Genomic DNA, 23,252 nt, shown 5'->3' with positions numbered 1-23,252 from the left:
TTTTATGAACCCGTAGGGTTGCGGGACAAGGCCAAAAAAGGAGAACCCCCCGGGCGGCACCCCATGGCCCATGCTCACTCCTAATAAGTAGTATTGAGCTTGGAAACGAAGCGTGTTGCCTGGTTGTCCAAGCCGGCCTATTAACAACCACTTTTTTTTCTTTTTTTTTTGTATCTTTTTCAATATCTAACAACAAATGTAGTACCAAATTGATGCGTTAGAGAAAAGCGAAATCTTTATAAAGATGAGAAATCAAACATAAACCGAAAAAGATATTTCAACAAACCAAATGCAACTAAATAAATTATTTTGGTTGTTTATCATCAACTAAAAACTACTCTAGACTATAGTTATCAAATAACAATTAAAAAATATTGTAGTATGCAATCAAATAAAAATCTTATTATGAAATTTTGTGTCTCTTTAAAAATGAAGTGGCTTTTAAAATTACTATTAAACTTGTGATTGATCACTATTAAATTTTAATCAAATAATAATTTTAAAAATCGATTCATTTTTGATAGGATATAAAAAGGCATACATGGGATTAGAAGCTCTTAAACCGCCCTTCGTCTCTTTTTATGCTTTTGTTTTCTACAAAGCAGTGTGGAAAAACGAGAGCATCAAACAGAGTCGCGTAGTGGGTGGGGTGTTGTAGGTGTGAGGAAAAGGTTGCTACACATTTTTATATTCTCTTCTTGGTTTCATTGAAACAAGAGAGAAAAATAGGTAGTGGACACAGAGCACCGGTGCCCTTTCCATCTTGGATTTGGAGGAGTGAAAAAAAAATGGTGCTAACGTGGAAGAGAGAAAAATAGAGAGATAGGCTATCATCTGTATTTAGTAAAAGAAAAGTTTGTATTTTTCTTTGGGGTTATTGTGTAATAGTGAAATTTGGGTGTATTAGGGGTTTGTGTTCTCAGTAATTTTCTCTATACTATTTCTTGTACTTCATCTTGTGAATTTCTTCGTAGTTACTTTAACCAGTGAACGTACCTCAAATTGAGATAACCACATAAATCTTGATTATTATTTTTTTTGTGATTACTTATTTTTTGCTTTTTTCTTATTTTTCATATTTCACAAGTCATGAAAACTTAGGATAAAGTTATTAACACTTGTCTCATGCATGCATTCGCATATTCTAAAACCCTTTGGTCCCTCTAAATAACCTCTTTCGAATTCCAAGTTCTTTTGGCACCAACCTTTTTAAATTCTTCGTTGAGTAATGCTAGATTTACTGCTGGTCTAATACTCTTTTATGACCTCCCTAAAGAGAAATCCCTAACCACCAGGTCCCCCTACTCTTTGCTTTTTCCATCTTGTTTACTTGCTTTCTGTTTATGGTTTTGTTTTCGGCCCGACACTGCATTTAAAGAGGAATGAATGATGATGGATTGCACAACCTGGAGTATTTCTTTTCCAGAGGTCGGTAGCGTTTTGATGAAGAAGAAGACTGATGTTTAGGTGCACAATTGGGTTACTTCTATTCCAGCATGGAAATAGGCTTATTCTTGAGCAGGTGTTTTTTTTTTCATTTAGAAGCTACGCTCTATGCCGGCCAATGTTATTGATAATAATGCTACCATTGAATTTGGGACGAGTGTTTATTGAATTTTAATACTATTTAAGTCTCCTAAGAGAGTGTAAAATTGAATGTGAAAAAGTGAGAATAAATGCAGCGTTACTCGTAGAATGATATCTTATTGATGACCACTCGCCCCTCCTCCCTCGGAAGGAGGTCTTTGTTCTTTCACCTAAGTTGCACATGAAAGACGGAAAAACAAAATCCCAAGAATCAATGAACCTTCATATGATCTTTTCGTTTAGGTGTAGGTAGTATGCATAATCTTCTTCTATAGTCGCATCTATTTCATCAATCTCGATCTCTTTGAGACATTGTTCAAATCATTATGCTTTAATTTCATATGAGATGTAACTTATGCAACAGGAAATTTCATTACCTTAAAAACACTTCAATCACCCTATTCATTTGGTCACCAACTTCATTAATATTTCAATACAGGCTTCCAACAGGCAATCCTATGGTCGGTTACAAAAACCGCCTTTTTGTCGCCTTCTTTTTGGTCTGTAGGCTAAGAAACTATTCAAACAAATCATTTTAAAAAAATATAAAATTAGTCGATGTGATTTACTTAATTTTCAATTAACTCATGAACTGACATGTCTATAGGATATGCTAAAAAAATAATTTACTCCATTCAATTAAATTCTGTCAAAATACTTAACAAATTTCGTTAGCGTGACAAATCAATGCCAATAAAATAACGACACGTGCCACTTTTAATATAAAATATATGTATTAAAAAAAATTATTTATTTTAAAAAATAAAAATAAAAGGTGGCTCGGCAGCATAACTAGTTTGCATGAGAATGGAGAATATCATAGTTTAAAAGAGAAAAAGGCTGTGTAATCCAACCATTAAAGTTACAAAAAAAAAAAAAAAAAACTATAATTATTTAAAAAATGGATACTTTCCCAACAAAACTACTTTATCCACACAACTCAATCTTTGTCCCACCTCGTCACTTCCACTTTCATGCTCTCTCGACTCCCCTTCCAACACTCTCCAACTGCTCCACCAAATGCAAATCCTCCAAACGGCTCATTTCTTCGCCTTCCCTAAAACCCTAAACCCTAAAACCACCAAACCCCACCACCCCCACCACCATCAATGTCCTCCTCTCCTCCCCACCAAAACCCCAATCCCCTTCTCCAAGCCCACCCTCACCGCCAACTGCTTCAGGTCCGACGAGTTCCCCGTCGACGAGACCTTCCTCGAGAAATTCGGCCCCAAAGACAAAGAAACCGAGGACGAAGCTCGAAACCGCAACTGGGTCGAGCGTGGCTGGGCTCCCTGGGAAGAGGTCCTCTCCCCAGAAGCCGATTTTGCTCGCAAAAGCCTGAATGAAGGTGAAGAAGTCCCTCTCCAATCCCCCGAAGCCATCGAAGCCTTCAAAATGCTCAAACCCAGTTACCGCAAGAAGAAGATGGAGCAAATGGGTCTAACCGAGGACGATTACTATCGCAAACAGTTCGAGATCAAGGGTGAGATTCCGGAGCCTCTGCAGACTGTGTGGGCTGCGCCAATGGTTGCGCAGCACGTGCCTCCGAGGGATTGGCCACCGCGGGGCTGGGAGGTGGATAGGAAGGAGCTGGAGTACATAAGGGAAGCGCATAAGATGGTGGGTGTGAGGGTGACGTTGGAGGAGTTGGAGAAGGAGGTAAGGACGGAGACTGAGGACATGTGTTTGGATCGGTATAGGGTGTTCTTGAAGCAGTACAATGAGTGGGTTGCGGTGAATAAGGATATCTTGGAGGAGGAGTCTTATAAGGTTGGTTTAAGATAGAAAAACTAAGAAAATGTGAATCTTTTTTTTGTCTGCGCTTCTTCTTGTGTTTGATATATTGGGATCTTATGTTTGGGACCAAATGCTACCATGATTTTATGGTTTAAAGTGAGGTTGGACCAAGTGACTGACCATATTGAATTGGAGTAAGGTTTGTGTGAAGAACTATTGAGTGTAAAGATGGAAGTTTGGCTTGAATTACAGTAATTCTATTAGGATAATTAAAAAAATTTGGTAGCTTGGGGGGCAAGGTATGGTTATGAGATGGAGTCTTGCAAGGTTAGGGATAGAAAAAAGATTATATAATGAAATTTCTTTTTGTCTGGCTTTCTCGATGTGTTTATCTATCTATTGGGATATTATTATTGAACCAAATACTACTATGGGGTTATGGTTTTCTATAGTAAGTGTGGTTGGACTGAGTGACCATGTGTATCGAATTCGAATGAGGTTTGTGTGAAAGAAACTTAAGTCTAAAGTTGGGAGTTTGGTGTAAATTATGGTAATATTATTAGGATAGGTATATGTTTTTGGTAGGTTGGGCTGTTGGGGGCAAAGTAGGGTTTTGAAATATTTCATCAATGAGAAAACCATGGTTATGATTTTCAAAGTTTAGGTCAAGCAGGGATGAATTAATTTAGATTGATATTGTGTAACTGTCTTAAGTTTGCTACATTTTGAATAAATATGGACTCTAGCTGAACTAGATTATTCTGAATTTGGAAAATTGGCTGAAAGCTTTAGTACAATTGGACTGATTGGGAGAAATGGGTTTAAGCAAAAATGGATTCATACATTCATCGAAAAAGAAAAAGGGATTCATACAGTTCAAGTTGTATATTATATTTATGTATGCTGCTTTGGAGCAACTATGCTACTACGGTGTCTACAAGTTTGATTGTTCCATTCAGGAGACTAATATACGTGTTTTTAATGCCTATACAGTATGATCAAGATTTCCATCCTGGTAGGAGGAAAAGAGGAAAGGACTACAAAGAGGGAATGGTAAATTAGGTTGCAAATTTTTTGTGTTTAGTTTAACTTGGATTATTTTTTTGATAAGTAAATGATAACATTGATCTTCATTTTTTTATGCAGTATGAGCTTCCATTCTATTATCCTGGACAAGTAAGTTATTTTAGATCATTCTTTTCCTTAAACGAATTTCACTTTTACTTATCACAAAAAAACAAATTTCACTTTTATTTTGCTTCTGGATATTGTATTTAGAGGTCTCGTCCCAATGATGCCTATATGGGCATGCATACCCACATACACAAACAAGTTTTAGTTGGCATGCAACTGTTGAATGGGGCAGGATTGTAAAGATGATTTGACTAGAACATTATCGATGTCGAATGCATTTGTTCTTATTTTTGGCAAGCAATGCTTTTGAAACTGTCAAATGATGTGTATTACTCATTTTCCTCCTTTTTGTGGCAAAAATGTATCTGAATACTTTTATAAATATCAATGAGTTAGTCCATGCCAAAATGTGAACTATTTGTATGACCTACTGCTGCATAAGCCTATGCCAGGCCTGATGTTGTTTGATATACTTGCATACCATTCGTATATGCAGTGTGGTGATGGGATGATAGAATGCATTCTTGTATGTGCATAAAAAATTTCATCTGCTCTATGCTATATGCATTTTGATGATAGGAGAACTTATCATTCGAAACTTCTATGCAGATTTGTTTGGGGAAAGTGACTACTTTGCACCTTTATCAAGGAGCATTTGTTGACATTGGAGGTGTTTATGATGGGTAACTATTGATTCCCTATGGTGATCTTTATTACTCAAAATTTTCGTTAATTGAACATGTTATATTCATACCTAAGCAGACAATTTGACGATTAGTTTGTGCAGTGGAATATGATACCAGTGATTGTGAGTTCTTCACTCTGATGAACTAACTAGCCTATATAGGGAAAATGAGGACTTGAGACATTGTTGTTTCAACTGAGCTAATAAGCAAAGCAGCTACCATTTTTCCTGAGCTTAGAAAAGTGGTGCCTTAATTGCTTAATTATGATGGCAGTAATCTTGTCACTTGAGTAGTGTTTGGGCTATCATTGTGGAAACCGTAAAACAAATGGTTAAAATTCCTACTGATAACAATACTGGGTTGTGTGTGTGTGTGTAGTAATTCTATCAGCTGTTACTGTCAGACTTATTATAATGTTAAAATTGAGGAGGCTCTGACTCTTCTCACTATGATAGCTAATCTGATATATGTGGTGGATTCCTCCTGGTTTAAGTTTTAGTGTATTACCACCTATATGTAATTCGAGAGTTTCCTGATAAATTTATGTGTCTCAATGTATTTCAGGTGGGTCCCTATAAAAGGTAATGATTGGTATTGGATTCGCCATCACATAAAAGTTGGTATGCATGTCATTGTTGAAATTCTGGTGAGTGTTTCAATTACTAGGCTTGTTCTTCCCCTTTTTTAGGGACCATTGTCACTTAATATTGATCTGTTTGCATTAACAAGTTGATCTCTTTGTTTATTCAGCATTCAGAGATCAAAGTCATTATGGGTTTATCAAAATTGAACTTTTCTCTAAGGTTTTTGTTGTATATCTCATTCTTTTTTGCAGGCAAAGCGAGATCCTTACCGTTTTCGGTTTCCTATTGAAATGCGGTTTGTCCATCCAAACATAGATCACCTGATGTATGTAATCTTGTACTTCTGACTCTTCTCCACACCTTCAAGTCTATTTTAGCATAATACTGAGGTCAATCTCTATTCAGTCCCCTGATAAATTAATGATGTTGTTCAGTATTGTAAGTTCTTATTTGCTTGCTCGTTGATTTTGACATTTGTATCCATACTTCCAGCTTTAACAGATTTGACTTTCCGCCTATATTTCATCGAGATGATACTAATCCAGATGAATTACGGGTTTGTACCTTTCCTTTTATAGATGCCACTATCTCTATCTTCCCACTTTGATTTGCCCATAATAAGCTTATCATGTCTTTATTGCGTATGTCGTAATCTCCTCATATGACTCCATTATAGAAGATGTAGCATATCAACTTCAACTCCTGTTTCCTACCTTCAGTTTAACATTTTTGAGGGGGCTGGCTTTTGGTTATGTTGCTGCGTGGTATGAAATGTAGGATTAATCAAGAACTGACATGTTCACTAATGAACCTGTGCAGGGCCTATTGAAAAAGCATTCTAATAGACCATTATGTAAATTCACCTGTTATGTTGTGTTCTAAACTAAAGTTCCTATAAATTGTTTGCTATTAACTTGAATCTCTTTTTTTTCCCTGTTAGTAAAAATTTTACTAAAATGCAAAGGGGCATCACTGAAGTACCTGGGAAGTATTCTAGAGGAGCACCTAAAACTTAAAATCTACAATTACACGACTGTAGTTTCCTATGAATTTAACCTTATGTGTATTTGAGGCCAGACTATTCTCTTGGTGAGCCTTACCCTCCTCGCTTGTTGATTTGCTTAAGAGGCAGGGAAGAAGGTTTCTAGTGTTCTAAAGCTGTCAATTCTGGATACATTCTGTTTTAACTTATGTTGAACTCTTATAGGATGTGAAGCAATCAGTTTCCTGCATGTGCACTCTGCTTTAAAATTGAGAAAGATTGCATGTTATCAAAATTAATTTCCTTCCTACCATGCTTATGTTTTTGATTCCGCATGCTTCCCTTTACAGCGTGATTGTGGAAGACCTCCAGTTCCTAGAAAAGATCCAGGAGACAAGCCAGAAGAGGAACCTTTGTTGTCAAATCACCCTTATGTTGATAAGGTATGTTTCTGACAAGGAATTATTTTCTGAGAAGTCTAGCTATTAGATTTCAATGTTTTGAAATATGTGTTTGCAATTAATACGAAGGGGCAAGTGCATACACGTAGCATTTTACATAATTTATGCGAGTCTCAAACTGAGATTTTGATATATGTGTTTGCAATTAATACAAAGGGGCAAGTGCATACACATAGTTTGTTCGTATGTGTGTATATTACAACTGTTCCTGGAGCCGATTGCCTATCACATCTTTTAAGGAAAACCTTTCCAATGCCAGTTGAATTCAGAAATTTTGTATTGATATAAGTTTTGCATTATAGATTATTCCATGCTAGATTTTATCCCTTCTCTATTAGAATGTGGATGTAGGAAGAGATGCATAGTGTATGTGTTTGCGAATATCTCATGCCATTTAAATTTCCTCCCTCCCACCCCCTTCCCTGCAAATGGGTCTCTTTCCTTTCGGAGTTTGCTGCCAACTTCGGTGCACATGCAATTGCATGCGTCTCCAAGGTTTTAATACTCTAAATGTTAAGAAGAACGACAACTACATTAAAAAAAATCTTAGGTGCGATTCTCCTCTGTTGCCATTTGGTTTTTAAACTCTTTGATGTTTTAGAAATTATGACAGTTTCCAACCATCTTTGAACAGTTTCGACCTGCATTAGTTTGAGCCTCTGCATTGCCAACCACCCCCTGCACTGCTAGCTTCCATGTATTGATGCCGGCCACCTCCTAAAACTGAGAAATAAATTTGATATGCATTAGCTGTAAACTTTTTGTACTGAATCATTTATTCTATCTCTTTCATAGTACAAATGGGAACCATATTAACCACTCTTGATTCTTCCAGACAAGGGCATGCCTATTTTTCCAAGCTTACAGCTAATAGTACTAGATAGATTACATCTATCTCCTAAACTGGCAAACATGGCCTCACTATTTTTATAACATTTCACAGTTGAGGCATTTATCCTTGTTACTAGACTAGGATGGATACTGGATGATTGGATCCTCTGTTTGCTCAATTTAGCAATCTTTAAAATGGTCACTTATCAAAAAAGCAATCTTAAAAATATTCGATCGGCACCTGATGCAATAATAACCCACACATCGATGAGCTGGGATATGATAAACCTTTTTTCCCTCTTTTTACAGGTTATGATCAATAATATTTACCATCGTCATCATGATCATCAATTCATCATTGTGAACTTTCACTTTGTCTGTTTCGCAGTTGTGGCAGATACATGTTGCTGAGCAAATGATTTTGGATGATTTGGAGGCTAACCCTGAGAAATACAAAGACAAAAAATTATCTGAGTTAACCGATGATGAGGACTTCGATGAGGAAAACAATGTTATTTATACCAAAGCTTACTATAAGAAAAGTTTAATACCAAAAGTGATTCTGGTAAGCACGGTTCTCTTGAGTCAATGTATTGATCTATTTGCTGTCGCACTAACCTGCTTGTTATGTGTATTTATTTTTTGGCAGAAAACAAGTGTTAAAGAACTTGACTTGGAGGCTGCCTTTGCTGAGCGTGAGGTCCGCTATTCCCTTCTTTTTTTTCTTTTTTCTTTTTTCTTTTTTCTTTTTTCTTTTTTCTTTTTTGTGTGTTTCTCGACCAAAATGCTGGCTTACCTTAGCCATTTGATGCATGTCTTTAAACCGGTTGCTTTATTTTCTGTTGCTTTCACATATAAGAGGTCCTTTCTTTTCCTGTTCTGCTGGACAGCTCCATAACAAACTAAGAATGGAAGCAAAAGAAAGAGGAGAGGAATACAAAGTTACCAAGCTGAGGCGAAATATTGAAATGGATGAGTATGACTTAGTTCATTGGCGCCGATCGTTCGAGGAAAGAGAAGCTTTGCTCAGAGATATCAGCTGGTAATCTCATTATATATCAATACTTAATATTAGATATCTCACAGTTTCATTGACCTCCCTGCTATTGGCTTTTCTCCATCATGTTATGGTGTATACAAATTTAGCATTCAATTCCAATATGACCGTCATAAACTTGAGATTTCCAATTTTTTACATACTGGGTTGCGGGTAATCTGGTCTGCAAACTCATTAACTAAGGTACTTATTTTTTCCATAGAGGAAGTCTGGGGGTAATGAAACATAACTTTTCCACAGTTTGTTCCTGGAACAATGTTCTTCTTCCTAGTTTATAATTGGATTTATATGTAGATAGCTGAAGCATTTTTATATGCTATTGGAGTTTTCATCCTAATTTTATTTTGCAACTGCACATATTATCAAAATCTTATTGTTAAAGAGTGATCTCAAACCAAAGTTGAAGATGGCCCTCTTGCCCTGTCATGAACAATTAACCCTAGATGCTTTCGGTGTAAAGGACTCTTTCTTTTACTTATTCAAAGCTGTAATTTTTTTTTTTTTTTTGTGTGCGCGCAGTCGCAAAGCTCTTGGTATGCCATTGGAAGAGCCAGGAAGGTATAAAGAATCTAGTTTCTTCGGGAAGGATCAATTTGACCCTTCAAACCCTCTTTATCGTTATGACTACTGGGGAGAACCCAAGAACTCAGAGAAGAGCAAGCAAGAGCGGATAAAAGATGCCCACAACAAATCCATAGTGGGTAAGGGCGCCGAATGGTATGAAACGTCGTACGAAGATTGCATGGAGCAGAAGATCCAAAGAGAAGCCCGTTCAAAGGAACTGCTACAAGAAGATACTGATGGTGAAGATTCAAAGAGAGACCATGACGATGAAGACGAGGATGATGACGACGACTATGACTTGGATTTCAGCGTCCTTCGTGAATATGGTGCTAATTCTTCAACCCAACCTCATGTTAACGGGACTGAATCTTCTATATTGCCAGATGAGGATATGTTTGAGGATTAATTCATGCTTTTCAAAATCGACGGGAAACCCGCTTTTGGTCGTATCTTCTTCTGTCTCACTCACTGTCTCAGTGTCTCTCAATTAATTTTTAGTTTTTATTTGGTTTGGCGATTTTGAAACATGGAACTTGAAAAACAAAAAATCAAAATGTAATTAACGAAATATTTGATAAAACTTGTGATTTGTAAAAATAGTGCTTTTTAAAAAGATTAAATTATATATCATATTTTTATTTCATAATTATCTCACAATAAACTTGTCATTTTAAAGATTGATCACTTTTTGAATTTTGATTTAATAATAATTTTAATAGTAACATTAGCTTTAAAAATTTAATAATAATTTTGTTTTAGAACGCACCCAAGTATGGTCGTATACTGCCATTCCTCAACTATATAATTGGAAAACAAACAAAAAACAAAATTTTCCTGTTCCGCTTCTCAACTACTGCTACAAACCATCCAGAATGAAATTTTGATTAAAAGGCCTCTTTTCAGTCAATTTTTCAGTGAGATGAAGTCGGCAAGACTCGAGTTTGGGACTCGGCCATCTACATTACCATTCCTCCATCAATGGTAAAGACCTGCAAGAAAGAGTTGACATACATGAACTGCTGCTAAACAGGAGTAAAATATTAAGTTGTGGCAAGTTCCCTTGTAAAGAAAGAAAATATATATATATATATATATATATATATATATATATATATATATATATATATATATATATATATCATTTACCAAACATTACCTGCCCAGTAATGTAACTGGCAGCTGGATTAAGTGCCAAGAATTCCACCATTCCAGCAACTTCTTCAGGTTGGCCATATCGCCCTGAAAGGACAGTTAAAAAAGTTATAGATTAAAAGCACTCTCTCCAATTTGTTTTGAAGCATTTCATTTTCACGTAAACAATTGGATAAGTAATAGTCAAATCAACAAGGCACAAATATCTTAAGAGGATCTGGCTTTGATTATCAACCTATTTAAACCTCTGGGACAAATCCTGAACAGCAGAAACATATGGAACTCTTACTCTCACAAAAAATAAAAAGGAATATTTTCTGTTGTATCAACAGAAGCCCAGATTAAAATCACCAACAGATTGAAACAATCAACGGGCCATATGGTTTATCAGCGAAACAACATCATGGTTCTGTTACCTGTAATATTTTAATTTCTCAAAAATAATTCTCAGTAATTACATTAGATTCATAATATTGTTCAAAAAAATTGTAAAGATATAGACAATTTCAATCACACAGTAATAAAACCATTAACCTTAATAATTTAGTTATCTTTTGAACTCACCTAAGGGGATAGTCTCCAAGATTTTCTTCTCTACGTCTTCTCCAAGCTTGGCAGTCATATCAGAGGCAATAAACCCAGGAGCCACAGCATTAACCTAAGAAGCAAGAAAATCTTTACTTAGTAGCATTAGGCCAAATGGATGGGATACAAACCTGTGGCCAAATACCAACTAAAAGAACAAATTATACTTGGATAGAACTGGAAGCATCTTGTTGTATGTCTTGTAATTTGATCATAGAGTTATTATTCCTAGACACTCACATTAATTTTCCTGCTTGCATATTCCTTTGCAACACTCTTTGTAAAGCCAATTACCCCGGCTTTTGCAGCACTGTAGTTGGCTTGTCCAGCATTGCCAACCAGACCAACAACAGATGCTATATTGATTATTCTTCCCTGTGAAACAAAGAGGAGACTGAGAGGATACAGAAGCAAAAGAAGAATGACCTGGACAAATATTTCAAGCAAAACTATATTGAAACTTAAATTGCATAAATGAAAACTGGTAAAGTCAAACAACATCAGATGAAGCCTAGTTTAAATGCATGAATGAGCTGACAATGTTTTTGTCTTCTTCTTGGTTTGAGATAGTGGGAATTCATTTGTCTAAATCATTTGTCTCTATTGTCACAAAAGAAAGCCCAGATGATGAATACCTTTCTCTTTTTCATCATAATTTTGGCTGCAGCCTGCAAAATGTATTAGCAACGCAGGTCAAAATCAGAGATCTAAGCTTGAAAGCTCAAATGCTAAATAATCGATCTCCTGAACATGCACACCTGTGTGCAGAGAAATATGCCAGTAAGATTCAGATCAATAACCTCCTGCCATTGGGGCTTTTTCATTCTCATCAATAACCCGTCGCGTGTTATTCCTAAAAGAAATGCCAAACGTCAGAGGAAATCTCAAAAAATATAAAGAATGTAAAAGAATAAGTGATGTGCAATTAACCTGCATTATTTATCAAGACATCAACTGTTCCCCATGCATCAACCACCTGTAAACATGAGAATTGAACGACTTCGCAATGCAAGTAATAAGTACAACAACAATAAATAGCATTTGCTTACAGTTTTAATCATCGATTCTACGTCTTCTTCTTTTGAAACGTCACCCCCAAATGTAAGAGCTTGACCGCCACATGCCTCAATCTGCAAGATAAGACATAACACATTAACACCCATGTCATTTCATGACTAATTAACCACTTAGTGTTGTCAGCGTAGCCACTTTTAACAGTTATAAGCAAAATATTATTGTTAATGAATGATATAAAGGAACAGTTAACAATAAATAATATGGTGCGTCCAGATTACTGAAGCAGCAGAAGTATACCGCCCTTTCCCAGGTGACTGGAACTCATGAGCAATCCTTAGTGGAGACAGAAAGTCAATCGCTATAAGTATGGACATACAAGTACAAAGAACCCCCCAAAAAAAGTGTACACACCTCCTTGGAAACTTCTTCAGCCTCCTTTGATGACCTTGCATAGTTTACGAGGACCTGTAACAGTATGGTCAAGTCCAAAATCACCAAGGTATCGAATAGGATAAGAGATATTCACCACTAGAACTCTTACAAAGCTTGGCAATGAGCATGATCGACCCCCTTCATCCGTCACCCAATTTTGACTATAACTAGTAAGTAATAACACTCATCATTTCAAATATATAATTTTGATCGAAAACCAAAATGTCAATGTACTTCCCGCGGTTATGTTTTTTGGGCATGCAACAATCTCGCACGAAGCCACTCTAAGAAGCAGTGAATTAGAGATAATCCTAAAAAATAAAAATAAAAACAGTCCAAATTACTTGTCTATGTGAGGCAAACAGCAAGAAAAGCTGGTTTTGTTCTATTCTATCTACTCTACAATACGTACGTTATACGTGCGAGCGTGTGTATGTATATCTACAATTTTCTAGACCATAACTCTCATCAAATTAATTGCTAAAAACCATCTCTTTATGCGCAAACCCGGAATTAGCAGCTGCGATCGTTAGAGAGCGAGAGAGACAGAGAGAGAGATGAGAGACCTTACAACCAGCTTTGCCGAGAGTCAAAGCAATGGCCTTGCCGATGCCTCTAGAAGCTCCGGTGACGACAACAACAGGAGCTTCCACATTCCGAGCAACGTCTACACTCGATTTCTCCACCGCTGCAACCTCAGCTCTCACTCCTGCACAGCATTTGAGCACACAATCCGTAGGTACAAACACATACATAAATAGTTATACATAACATGACCTAATTTACAAAGAGTGGAGATTCGAAAAGATTGGAAAATAGAGAGAACAAGAAACCTGATTTACCAGAGGAAACGAAGGAGGTCGTGAATCGGCGAGGCAATCGGAGAGAGGCGGAGAGCGGGGGGCAGAGGTGGAGGCGAGAGAATCGGGAGAGTTTCGCTGGAGCGCCGGCGGCGGTGAAGGCGATGGTTGTAGCAGCCATTGAGAATCTGAGAACGCTCAGGGCCGAGAAACGAGAATTGTGAGAAGAGATAGATCGAAGGAGTATCGTCGCCAGAGAGACAGAGAGAGAGAGAGAGAGCAAGGGATTTGGGTGTAGCATAATTAGCTCGCCCGGAAGCTTCCGATGAGTAAGCAAAAGCTCTCCAGGTGGCGAAGAGACATTGACTGGGCAGATGGTGGGAAGTTTTTTGACTCCGGGTCAGATTTCTTAACCAAATACTTAGATAATAAACATTTGATTTGAGTCGATAAGATAATAAATATTATTATCCTTAATTAACAATATTTTAGATTTTAACACTTCAATATTTGTGAAGATATAAAATGACAAATCTAATTATTTAATTTAAAATAACTGTTGAAATAAAATAATCTAGGAAATAAAAAATGCTAATACATTTGAATATGTGTCGTCTATATGACTTACGAGATATTGAGATGCCTCGAATTCTGATTGTACTACAAACAGGCAAGTAATTGAAAGAGGCTCTGGCCTCTTGATGAAGCCCACGTGGGTAGGCTCCATCAAAGACCCTCCACAATTGCAATCGAGTAAGAAATTGCAACCGATCCCAATCCAACAATCAACAATGCATAGGCTTAGGCTTAGGCTTAGTTCATAACATTTGGTTCTTTGCTTACACCTTTTAGCCATGATTGGAATATTTCCCTTGAATTTCAATTATGGATTCATTCACCATTTCCAAAAGGACTTTGGCTGTATGCACGAAATTTGCTTAATCCATACTAGTGTTGCTCAATTGAAAGGCCTACTATCATGTCAGGAAGAAATGAGCAAATGGCATTTTCTCTTTGGCTTTGAATATTTTACAATTGTTGCACATCTCTAAAAGTAACACATGACAGACTACACATTATATGAATTTTCCTTTTTTTACAGACAAAAATTGAATATCCTGATAGGTACAGCTCTTCTTCTATCAAAAACCCAAAGCCACATCCCTCCTTCATGGGTGACAAAGTAATCTTATACCATACCAATACGTTCCAAAACTTCTCACACCACATCCCAATCCACAACCAAATATTTATCATATAGAACCCAAACCCAAATTTCACCAAACCCATAGCTGCTGCTGACCATGCTTGTGGCACTCCCATCTTCAGTTTAAAGGTTTTAAAGCCCACCGTCAAACAGGTAATTGGCTCAAGAAATCCGAATAGGACGCAACTGGAGATCCAAGGTGCATGGGTCAGCGTTCCACAGGGTGACCATTTTCAAGTCTCGCTCATAACAAGAAATTTACTGATCAATCGATTTCTCCTTCCTCGACATCGATTGCTGGTTCTGGAACGCTCTCCCTTGGTTCAACTTCTTCCTCATCATCCTCATCATCTGCCTTCATGTATAGTCCAAGCTGTTCCAAGGGGTTACTAGTGCCCTGAAATTTGAAACTACCAAACCCATCATGAGAAAGGTCTGGGATTGTCTCTTCCGTGAAACTTGGCAGATGTTCCAAGAATTGACTATTCTCATTGATATCAACGGTCTTCTCCATCTGCAAAACACCAGAAGCTTTTTAATACACTAAAGAGAGGATATTTCAGTTTGCTTTTGCCACATGATGACTGTTCAACTTACCTTCAGCAAGGCCTGACGTGCAGCTTCTCTTTCTAGTTCCCTTTGCCTTTTGATTTCGGCAACAGCTTCTGCTTCAGCCTTTCTTCGAAACTCTTCAGCAGCCTTGGCCTCGGCTTGCAATCGAGCTTTTTCTAATGACAATAAAAGTAAAAGATCAATATCTGGAATAGCTAGTGGCTGATTAGAATCAACTCCAAGCAGACAAAATGCACATTGATCAGACAGAAGTGATGTTCAAGGTTAGAGCTTACAGACCTTCTTTCTGTCTCCTTTCAAGTTCCTCTCTCTCAAGTCGTAGTTTTTCAGGATCCCCCTTTTCACCCTGAACCCAGCCAGTATCACATAACTAACAAAATTCAAGTGGAAGATGCCAGAAAACTAGGACATGTACATCTATCTACAAATAAATAGTAGCAATCCAAATAGTGCAACCAACCTTTTCAAGTGCCTTTTCTCGAGCTTTAAGTATGGTGTCAGCAAAACGACTCCTCAATAAAGCTGCACGATAAAGCTTGTCGGGGGAGACTTGCCTCTCAGATGGAGCACTCTCCGCTATAATGTTACATCAGGAAGGGGTGAGATGATGCCCCAAAACTAACAGCAGATAGTTTTCTTCATGATTTCATGCTTACCCTCTTGACGGCCATCTGCCTCGGCAGAAATTGGCTTGGACTGGGAATTCTGCTCAACTAGCCCCACCCCATCTATTGAAGCTGTAAAATAAATAGGAAAGCAAGCTTCAGAATATTGGCCCAGACAACTATTCCAAGGAGAAGACAATTGCCACCACTTCAAAATCCAAGCACATCTACCTATGAAATCACCATTTTCAAGTTCAGAATCACCAAGATCACTTTTCTTTTTATCTAAATTTACTCCAGAACCCAAGTTTTCCTGCCATAAGAAAGAAGAGATGAGAAAAATTCTCTACTGAGAGAGAGAGCACGAAATTTCATTTCATAATATTCTGACAAGATTCTTTTCAAGATTTTAGAATATACATTAACAGCAGTAACAGGAACTGAAGCTTTAGCAGCATCTGATTCACTTCTAGATGAACAGCCTGAATCCGAATCTGTAAATTAAAAAGTAATATAGAAAACAAATAACTATGAGATAAATTTTTTTATAAGTAAACGAAATTTTATTAAAAAGCGCAAAGACACAACTCAGGTACACACGAAGTATACAAGAGAAACACCCAACTAACAAATGCCTATGAGATTTTAAAAGAGAAACACCTAGATTCAAGAATTTGGGTATATTTAATATAAGAGACCATACAAGCTGTATATCGTCATATGCCCATCAGAGCAACACGAAGAACTGAAACAAATACATCATTACCAGCAGAAATACCAATAACAAGAAAACCACAGTGAGTCCTAAGCCTTGCATCTTGTATGCAAGTGGAGCTACTAGAGGAATTGAAAAGAGAATCAAATATGAGACAAGCTCCTAAGCTAATAACTTAACCCCCATAAGCAACACCACACGAAAAAAGGAAGAGACTCATAGAACGGCAGAGGCAAATAGAGTTTTTGCACATTTTCGTTAATCCATGAACATGAGTATAGACACATAGACCCCACACAATATGTGCACTGGCCACACCTTCATAACTCCAAATGCCTGGTTTTGTTCCCTCCTGTGATACTCTAACGTCCCATAAATTGGTTATTCGGGGGGGTATGGAGGAAATAATCATAACCTAGGGCTCCATTTTGCTTTGCCGTAAAAATGTTTTCTGTACTTTCCTATGTTTAGTGCAACTGAAAATACTCAAAAGAAAAACTTTTCATGGTTAACAAAACATTCTACCCACAGAGAGAGATGATGACATATGCTTTGTTGAAGAGTAAGCCATAATTCAGACCAAGCCTGTGCATCAGCACCATGATCTCCCCACTCCATGTTGCCATCAACACCATTAACCCCCCCGGCGGTAAACAATGAGACAAGCTCCTAAGTTAATAACTTAACCCCCATAAGCGACACCATACGTAAAAAGGAAGAGAGTCAAAGAATGGCAGAGGCAAATAGAGCTTTTGCACATTTTCGTTAATGCATGAACATGATAGAATCTATATAGACACATAGACCCCACACAATATGTGCACTGGCCACACCTTCATAACTCCAAATACCTGGATTTGTTCCCTAGTGTGATGCTCTAACGTCCCATAAATTGGTTATTCCCGGGGGGCGGGGGGGGGGAAATAATCATAACCTACGGCTCCATTTTGCTTTGCCGTAAAAATGTTTTCTGTACTTTCCTATGTTTAGTGCAACTGAAAATACTCAAAAGAAAAACTTTTCATGGTTAACAAAACATTATACCCAGAGAGAGAGAAGATGACATATGCTTTGTTGAAGAGTAAGCCATAATTCAGACCAAGCCTGTGCATCACCACCATGATCTCCCCACTCCATGTCGCCACCAACACCTTAACCCCCCCCCCCCCAGTAAACAAAACCAATAAACTCAATACATCCAAGGGAGAAATTACAACAAATATTCAAGTTAATATGACATGTCCAGTAAAGTCACATGGCCACAAGTCCCACAACACTAAACCCAGGGGCATTAAGGCTAGATGCATAGGAACACTCAAACTTAAACAGATACCAATCTGTCAATTGAGCAGCTTATAACGAAGATGTCAATGGCCCAATGGTGCATGATTTTAGTTCTTTGTGTTACTGGATTAGGGTATAACATGTGGCGAATAAACCATGTACCTATTTGAAGGCTTTAATATATATTTTACTCACGACTTCCCCGCATTCAGATTAAAAGAATTACACGACTGGAAGAAAAGGATCACAACTTATTATAGTTACAATCTTCCACCTTAGAGCACTTCAACCATACTTGGTGGAAATCGCATAAATCGCTTACAACAAAAGTAGTTTCCAGTTAATCTGACCAATATCACAGTATGGTAAAACAATCACCATGTTATGGACAGCTCCAGATCCAAGCAAGAAGACAAGCTAGAAATAACAAGCAAGTGTCAACAAAACCAATACACCATTATTCAGACCCAAGATGACCAAAATTACCCAAAACCAACACTTCAAGGAAGAAACTACAAAGTGGGGGGCTGTGTGCCACCCACGCTCAATCAGTGACCAGACCTGCACATAAACAAGAGACCAGATTGGGATGCTTATAGGGAGAATGGATTCTGACGTGCACAAAAAGGAAGACCGGTTCCACTATCTCATAAACATGTTCTAAAAGGTCCAACTATCTCATCCTGTAAACATGGATTTCTAAAGGGTTCCAACACTATCTCTGACAGGAGTTATTGGATGTAAATCCCCCCAAATCCCCCCATAAAGGCATAAATTTGAATGGCATCGCTTCCCCAAAAAAAAATCACTTTCAAGTCATTCTTTTTCTTTTTTCTTTTTGAACCACAGGTGGATGTGATGACAGAAGCTATTCCCAAAACCAAAGTTAAGGATATTGAAAGAAATCCTTTTTCCCTTTCCGCAGACAAAATAGATGTGTAGTGAGGTAGCAGGAAAACATCTAGGCTAGTGTCATCTTCAGCTCAAGAGAATCCCAATTATATGACATGAGTAGACACAATCACATTTTCATGTCAGCATTTGGTGACCATATTGTGCGAATTTAACATTAACTAAAATTATTTGTTAAGACGCAAAACAGACTTCACAAATGCACAGACTAGCCTGAAAATTCCAGTTGTGGTTAAATGGCAAAGCACATGAAAAGCCATAGCCTGCGATGTTAGTTTCAGAACTAGAAATGGTTTAGGCCATACTCCAGGAGAAAAAAGGGGGGAGGGGTGTAGCAAATTTAAAATTTTGCACGAGAAAAATATGTTTTAAAGTATGCATTAAAACTGTAAAGTAGTACATGATATTCTGAATGATATGTCTCTCAACAGAATCCTGATCAAAACTGGATAAGCATAAACAGCAAAATCCTACACTCCTTCCTCCAAATTCCAGTAAATTAAGAATATACTGTAAATTTGAAAAACACATATAGGGCATGCAGAAGCACGAACCACTGGATGAAGAGCCCGATTCACTACTGGAGCTACTTGGACTGCTGCATTTACTGTTTCTATTGGCTGCATCTTTCTCTATCTCTACTGGAGGGTAGCTTGAAACAGGTGGATCATTACCACCAACAATATCTACATCCTCATCAATCTGATCATTGCCTGAGAATATGAATGAAATGAGACTTAAAATGGTCCTAACAAGATATGCATGTCAACCTATTCAGTATATGAAGTTGCATAGAGAAGAAATAGTAAAAAAGAAAAAACCTTTACATAGTTGCATTGATGAATTGCTAACCCCTGACTCATTAAGAAGCTGAAGCAAGAAAAGTATGGAGCGATCAGATATTAAGTTTCATAAATTAAATGAGAAATTGCTTCACACAGGAAGACAAACACAAGCTAGAGAGAAATAGAGCTACCTCAATTTCACAAGGTTCGGCTTTTTCCTGATTTTTCTGCCTTGCCAGCATATAGTCATCTAAAAGCTTCCTGAGTGTGAACAGGGTATTATCACTGAGAGCCTCAATATCAATCTCAATCTCTTCCTCGTTGGTTTGCCCGGTTTGCCCAGCACTCTGTTCTTTTAAGAAATCAATAATACTTTCAGGCAACTCTCCCAACAAAGCCTCCAATTCTGTGCTCAGTTTCAGCCTCTCCTCACCAGTCATTATCTGCCTAACAGGCTCTGGCTTAACACTAGCATCATCCTGTGTCATGGTTTTCTTCCTTTTTGCGGGTGGAATTTGCATAGTAATTTCACTTTCTATATGATCACAGGCTCTTGAAGGCACTGATTGCTCATCAGTGGTCACTGGAAGCTTCTTCTCAATAGCTTTCATTCTTGCTTCAAAATATTTACCGAGTGTTTTGGCCATAAAATGTACATCATTTCCTGGTGGGTTGTAAGTCATAGCATTTGAGAATGTAAGCCGCACATCTGCAGCAAACTCAAATGGGCTTGCATATTCACCTGAAGCCATCTTACTCCTCACTGTGCCCAAATCCATTGGATGCTTAATAACAGTGAAATAATCTGGAATGCTCAACTTCACAACATCCACTGGTTCATTGAAAACCCAACCAAACTGATGTGACCTCATGTTGTCTAGCAACATCTTACATTTTTCCATCAACAAAGCATTTGAAGTGCTCGCTAGTGCAGCCAGTTTTGCTGGTTCAAAACGCCCAGACGTACTTTTTTTAGCTCGGGAACCATTACGTGCAGCAGGAGCCTTTCTCTTACCAGGTAGGGCCGATACTTCAGATGACCTCTGAAAACTCTCTAGCGGAGGCCTCTTTTTCCCATCACTGCAGCTCCGGATATCACTAGATGGGGACAATACAACAACATTTGTACTCAGACTATCAACTTTCCTCTGAAGGATCCGGACCTGTTCAAGTTCCATTTTCAACCTTAATTCTAAAACCTTTCTTTCAGACCGTGACATCTTAGATAATGACAAAACTTGCATCGGGACAATAAAACTATCATAACCATCAGTGTTCAAGCTAATGCATTTCCTCTTTGGGGCGTAGGAATCCTCAGACACCGTAATCTCCGTCTCAACCCGTCCAGAGCTACCAAACCCTTCTGATTCACCCATCGTATCAACTGCATGCCGGTAATCCGGTACAAAACCAGTCGAATGTCCTTTAGAGTACTTCCGTGACTTCCCCATCATTTGTGAAACCGTACAGTTCCTCGCTTCCTTCTGTCCAGTGAACTCTATGGGAACAGTCGGTGCCATAAGATAAACCCCCGATAACTGCACATATCAACTGTGACAATAAGCAATGCCCCTCGGATCAATCTTAGAAAATCCTATATTTCCAAATCTGGAAAATCATGCAAAAATTATCCAGCTCAATTATCAAATTAAGATAAATCCCAATATTTCCATCATTACCCAATTGGCTTAATTTCCTGTATCATCAAAAATGATCTCAAAAACAATACTTTGGCCCAAAACAGTGGCACTTGTTCGGTTCTCTTCAATAGCATTCGAGCTTGAATAAATGCCGAATTTTAAAAAGTTTGCGGAATAATAGTGTTCTTTATTCTCCAGCAATACCAAATTCAAAATCCATAAATTTTACAAGCTAAAATATAGTAGAACAATAAGCGATTTCCACAGTGACTAAATGACATATGACGATTGCGACCACCCTAACCACGACAAATTCACTGACCCAATCCACGCAATGTAAACCCCCAAACACTTAAAAACCCTAAGATCAAAACCACAAACCCTAGAAAATTTTCTCTTTTTTTTTGTCGGTCAATAACCCCAATAACCTCCTCTTTCTTGGTCTCAGATCCTACGCTATGAGCGAACTCATCAAGACCGCAGCAAATAAAGAATTAGGAGAAAAACCTAAACCAAGAAGAGAACAAAACCCTAGATCGAAAGTAAACCCCAATCGAAGCTAAAGAAATTGCACGCACCGCACAACACAATGCGAGAAAACGATACAAAGTACAAACCCTAGAATTGCTTCGCAAGAGTCCAATTCAAAACCTGGATCTCCGAGCAGAGCCGTCTCCAAATGCGTGGAAACCACCAAACCCTAATCCCAAAACCCCTTCCTTCTTCGCTAACCTCCGCAGCCAGCGAGATAGCGCTAGAGGGAGAGAGAGAGAGAGAGAGCAAAAGCCTGAGATTGCTGGGCTAGTTCGCTGCCCTACTTAAAGGCCCGTAGGCTTTCTTGCCTGCCGCTACTCTGAATATCCTAGCCTTTCTTTTCCCCATTCGGCGACATCGGACGGTCCCAATTTAATCATACTGTTGTTCGTCAGATTCAGATCTGACGAGGCCTGGTTCTTCTCGGTCGTGCTGTCTTGATTTAATTAATCTAAATAAACTACTTCGATTTTAGGCACACTCTCTCGACTACGAAATACTGTTAAACTCGCGTTCTTATTGGGTATTTTCTGGTTTCAAATTTTAAGGAGACTACGTTCGAGGCTTAGTTGGGCGAGTAGTATAAACATTTCAATCGAGAAAGTGAGCAGAGAATGCCGACCACGTGTTGGTCTTGACTTTTCACCGCCATGGGAGGCGGCAAGTGATGTACTTTTTCCCTGTGTTCACACGTGCTGGATTTTGACGTGCCAGCTCAGAGTCAAATTTATCTTTTAAGTTTTATGGGCCGGATCTACTTAAGATCAGCCCAAACCTGGAATTCTCCTGGGCCTAATGCCAACCCAACTTTATTCCACGATATGGTCACCCAAGCCAACAAGGATCAAGAATTCAAGATGCTCTTCATTTTACTTGAAAAAATAAATAAATATTTTACTGTTCATATTATATTATGTAGGTATACATGGTGCCGGATCAATTAAAATTTTAAGTGATGTGAAAATATACACGCCATCAAATCTATAAAAATTTAATCTAATCATAAAATAACTCGTATTCCGTCAAAGAATAAGAGGACAATCATAAAGGTGGTAACATTTCATGCGCTCATTTTCTAGTTATTAATATGAATAATGTTATAAATCACACTTTTATTCCATTACTATTTCACTATATTGACGTGAGAGTGTCAATTTAATCTTCAACCTTTTCTTTTTTTTTATTTAGAAAATGTTGTATACTAAACTACATCTCACCTCATCTCATTTGAACTGATGTAATAATGTCAATCAACTTTTGGATCAACCCTTATTAAAAAAATATATATATATATATCATCCAACGGCTGATGGGCACTGTCACATTAGCCCAGCAATATAGGGATGTAGTATTTAGAAAAACAATGATCGATCAAATTGTGAATTTGC

The 23,252-nt window shown here is 37.8% G+C and overlaps 3 protein-coding genes across 5 annotated transcripts; 1 reads left to right on the top strand and 2 right to left on the bottom strand.

The window, feature by feature from the left end:
- The first annotated feature begins 2,532 nt into the window (after positions 1-2,532).
- Positions 2,533-10,072, top strand: LOC133874933 (protein PLASTID TRANSCRIPTIONALLY ACTIVE 10). Its single transcript, XM_062312870.1, has 12 exons — positions 2,533-3,357; positions 4,318-4,377; positions 4,471-4,500; positions 5,068-5,141; positions 5,709-5,790; positions 5,980-6,053; positions 6,221-6,284; positions 7,061-7,153; positions 8,391-8,567; positions 8,652-8,702; positions 8,893-9,044; positions 9,579-10,072. The coding sequence occupies exons 1-12, from the start codon at positions 2,608-2,610 to the stop codon at positions 10,027-10,029; spliced, it is 2,058 nt and encodes a 685-aa protein (XP_062168854.1). The 5' UTR covers positions 2,533-2,607; the 3' UTR covers positions 10,030-10,072.
- A 299-nt stretch (positions 10,073-10,371) lies between these two features.
- Positions 10,372-14,006, bottom strand: LOC133874934 (3-oxoacyl-[acyl-carrier-protein] reductase 4-like). Its single transcript, XM_062312871.1, has 11 exons — positions 13,643-14,006; positions 13,376-13,518; positions 12,789-12,842; positions 12,410-12,490; positions 12,291-12,336; positions 12,119-12,213; positions 11,996-12,028; positions 11,601-11,735; positions 11,340-11,433; positions 10,780-10,862; positions 10,372-10,612 (listed from the first exon to the last, which is right to left on the bottom strand). Exons 1-11 carry the CDS (start codon positions 13,908-13,910, stop codon positions 10,580-10,582), a joined length of 1,065 nt encoding a protein of 354 aa, XP_062168855.1. The 5' UTR covers positions 13,911-14,006; the 3' UTR covers positions 10,372-10,579.
- Positions 14,007-14,602: 596 nt separating this feature from the next.
- LOC133874932 (transcription factor GTE10-like) lies at positions 14,603-22,127 on the bottom strand. 3 transcript variants are annotated; one of them, XM_062312868.1, is made up of 11 exons: positions 21,948-22,126; positions 19,882-21,228; positions 19,727-19,775; positions 19,460-19,618; positions 16,415-16,488; positions 16,226-16,307; positions 16,046-16,126; positions 15,850-15,965; positions 15,669-15,735; positions 15,414-15,544; positions 14,603-15,330 (listed from the first exon to the last, which is right to left on the bottom strand). In XM_062312868.1, the coding sequence occupies exons 2-11, from the start codon at positions 21,208-21,210 to the stop codon at positions 15,082-15,084; spliced, it is 2,337 nt and encodes a 778-aa protein (XP_062168852.1). In that variant the 5' UTR covers positions 21,211-21,228; positions 21,948-22,126; the 3' UTR covers positions 14,603-15,081. The 3 variants fall into 3 exon arrangements, with proteins under 3 accessions (XP_062168852.1, XP_062168853.1, XP_062168851.1); XM_062312869.1 differs by having other exon boundaries at positions 19,733-19,775; positions 19,882-22,127; XM_062312867.1 differs by having other exon boundaries at positions 19,882-22,126.
- Between the last annotated feature and the right edge of the window lie 1,125 nt (positions 22,128-23,252).

This window comes from Alnus glutinosa, chromosome 8, assembly GCF_958979055.1.
Source record: "Alnus glutinosa chromosome 8, dhAlnGlut1.1, whole genome shotgun sequence".
In the NCBI taxonomy this organism is placed as follows: domain Eukaryota; kingdom Viridiplantae; phylum Streptophyta; class Magnoliopsida; order Fagales; family Betulaceae; genus Alnus; species Alnus glutinosa.
The sequence above is the reverse complement of the archived record's forward strand: the minus strand, read 5'-3'. Positions and strand labels throughout refer to the sequence as shown.